Source organism: Nansenia antarctica, assembly GCF_963989245.1.
Source record: "Nansenia antarctica genome assembly, chromosome: 4".
Taxonomy (NCBI): Eukaryota; Metazoa; Chordata; class Actinopteri; order Argentiniformes; family Microstomatidae; genus Nansenia; species Nansenia antarctica.
Window position 1 is genome coordinate 46,185,802 of NC_137689.1, and position 2,500 is coordinate 46,188,301.

General features: G+C 46.6%; 1 protein-coding gene across 1 annotated transcript in view; it reads right to left on the reverse strand.

Moving 5' to 3' along the window:
* Window positions 1-2,500, reverse strand: part of LOC308156013 (collagen alpha-1(V) chain-like) — a gene marked incomplete at both ends in the record, with an annotated part of 51,387 nt that overhangs the window by 23,720 nt on the left and 25,167 nt on the right. The window contains one exon of the mRNA XM_080529375.1: window positions 709-922. Within this exon, the coding sequence (XP_080385501.1) occupies window positions 709-922 (214 nt within the window). The remainder of the gene's footprint in view (window positions 1-708; window positions 923-2,500) is intronic.

Here is a 2,500-nt window from a genome sequence, read left to right on the forward strand (position 1 = left end):
TGAGGAGGTTTCTGAACACACAAAACAACCTGGCCTGCCCTGACAGAAGAAGCTCAATCATAACATATCCATAATCCTAACCCGCGTGTCAACATGGAGCACAGACTGAGATAATAAACACCCTGAGGAGGTCAGCTGGCCCAGGTGCACCCTGGGAGACACAGGACTAAACCCCCGCCGCGGTGCGTCCATCAGCCTCATCAAAGCCCAGACACCCCCCCCACCTGCTCTCTGATTACAGAGGAGCCGTACTGCCATACCAGATGACATGTTTGATATGGAGGACATGAACTGGTGCGGTCTGGCGCAGTGGGAGGGTGTTGAGACACAATGTCAAACATGTGTTATAATATAGTGTGCAACTAAGTGTTATGAGGTGTGGTGAGGTATTGTCTACAGCATAACTGTATAGTACTACAGCATAGCATAGCATACTGTACCATAGTATAGTATAGCATACTGTACCATAGCATAGCATAGTATACTGTACCATAGCATAGCATAGTATACTGTACCATAGCATAGCATAGCATAGTATAGCATAGCATAGCATAGCATACTGTACCATAGCATAGTATAGTATAGCATAGCATACTGTACCGTAGAATAGCGTAGCATACTGTACCATAGCATAGCATAGTATAGCATAGCATCGCATACTGTAAAGTACTACTGGGTGTACCACTGTAGTTAGTGAGGCGGACTTACTTTCCGTCGGCCAGGTTGAGGCCTCTGAAGAGGGGGTAGTCCTCGGGACTGGGCTTGCCTGTGTGGTCCTCGTACAGGAAGACAGGGGAGCGGCCCACCTCCACGCCCAGCTGCTGGATGCCCTGCTCGTTGTACACAGACAGCAGGAAGGACTGACTCCCCTTCTTAGGCTTCACCGTAGCCAGGATGGAGAAATCCTCAGGGAACACTTCAGCTGAGGGACAGAGAGAGAGAAAGAGAGAGAGAGAGAGAGAGAGAGAGAGAGAGAGAGAGAGAGAGAGAGAGAGAGAGAGAGAGACAGAGACAGAGAGAGAGAGTGAGAGAGAGAGAAAGTTATAATATGCCAGTTCATAATAGGCTTGAATAGGGAGAAACAGACAACTATTTTGGCATGGGTTCGTATTTGTACAAGTGTGTGTTGAGTTATCTTGTTAACACTGTCTACCACTATAGTACAACTATTGTTTTCAGAATTGGTAATGGAACTCTGTTGGACTGGATTCAAGTTCTAATTTATGGCCAATATCTTCCAGAGTTGTCAATGTACCTCCCTGAGCCTAACCAACAGGGACACACACTTATGTCACGCTCACGATCCAAGAGAGAGATGGTGAACATGACACTCAAGAAGACCTGGCTGTGGAGCTTCTAAAAAACAACAAGAGCTCTCTCCAAATCTTCACCGATGATGCCCAGAACTGAAGAGAGGGGAGGTCTGGAAGAGAGGGGGGAGATAGAGAGAGAGAGAGAGTGGGGGCTGGGGGGGGAGAGAGTGAGAGAGAGAAAGAGAGAGAGGAAGCAAGGGAGCCTTTCCAGGGCAGCACAGGAAGAACAGGGTAATGAGAAGAGCATGTGATCCCTGGGCGACGCTGTAAAACAGTTTCCCAAAACCCTCTCCTCCTCTTCCACTGCTGATCCATCCACCAGACACTGGGTGGAGAGAGGGGGAGGGTAGAAGGACAGAGGGAGCGAACGAGAGACAGAGAGACAGAGAGACAGAAAGGCAGTTAAAAAGAGAGAGAAAAGGGATATTTGCAGTAAAACAAAAACAGACAGGACAAACAAAACTGAAAAACTGAAAAAAGAAAGAAAGGGTTGAAAAGGGAGTATCAACCCCCCCCCCCCTCTCTCTCTCTCTCTCTCTCTCTCTCTCTCCATCCACAGTACAAGCGTGTTGTGTGCAGTCTAAAATCTCTCCTCCATTTTGTGCAAGCGAGCCACATCTGTGAGACACATGCCCTGAGAGCAAGGCCTTGTGGGACATTCTTACTGAGAGCAAGGCCTTGTGGGACATTCTTAGCCCCCCAACAAGGAGCCGGGTTCTCCAGCGATCCCAGAAGACAATGGGGTCTTTACATGTACAGGTCAGACTCAGGTTCACGCCCAGATAGCAGGCCTAGAGACCTGCTGTTTTAAGGGGAGAGGAGAGGACCCATCACATTCTCCATCATCCCTGGTGATTCAATTATCTTTAACATATTTGTGGAGCTGAAAAGTACTTCTTTTTTTTTCTTTTTTTGCAAATCCCTTTCGGAGTGTGCTGGAATGAGTTCTTTTTTGTATTATATTTTGTTCCTTGTGTCGAAATAACCCTGCGAGGGATGGGGACTAGACTAGAATTGGACTAAATTAGTCCCGATTGGACGAGAATTTTGTTTTAATTCAGTACCGCGCTGTTATATTTAATATTAACATATTTAATATTTGTTCAATTTGGACTCATCTCCAAAGGGTCTTGTATAGTCCTTTAGACCTGTATAATGATCTCCAGTGTAATAACTACCATGACTAG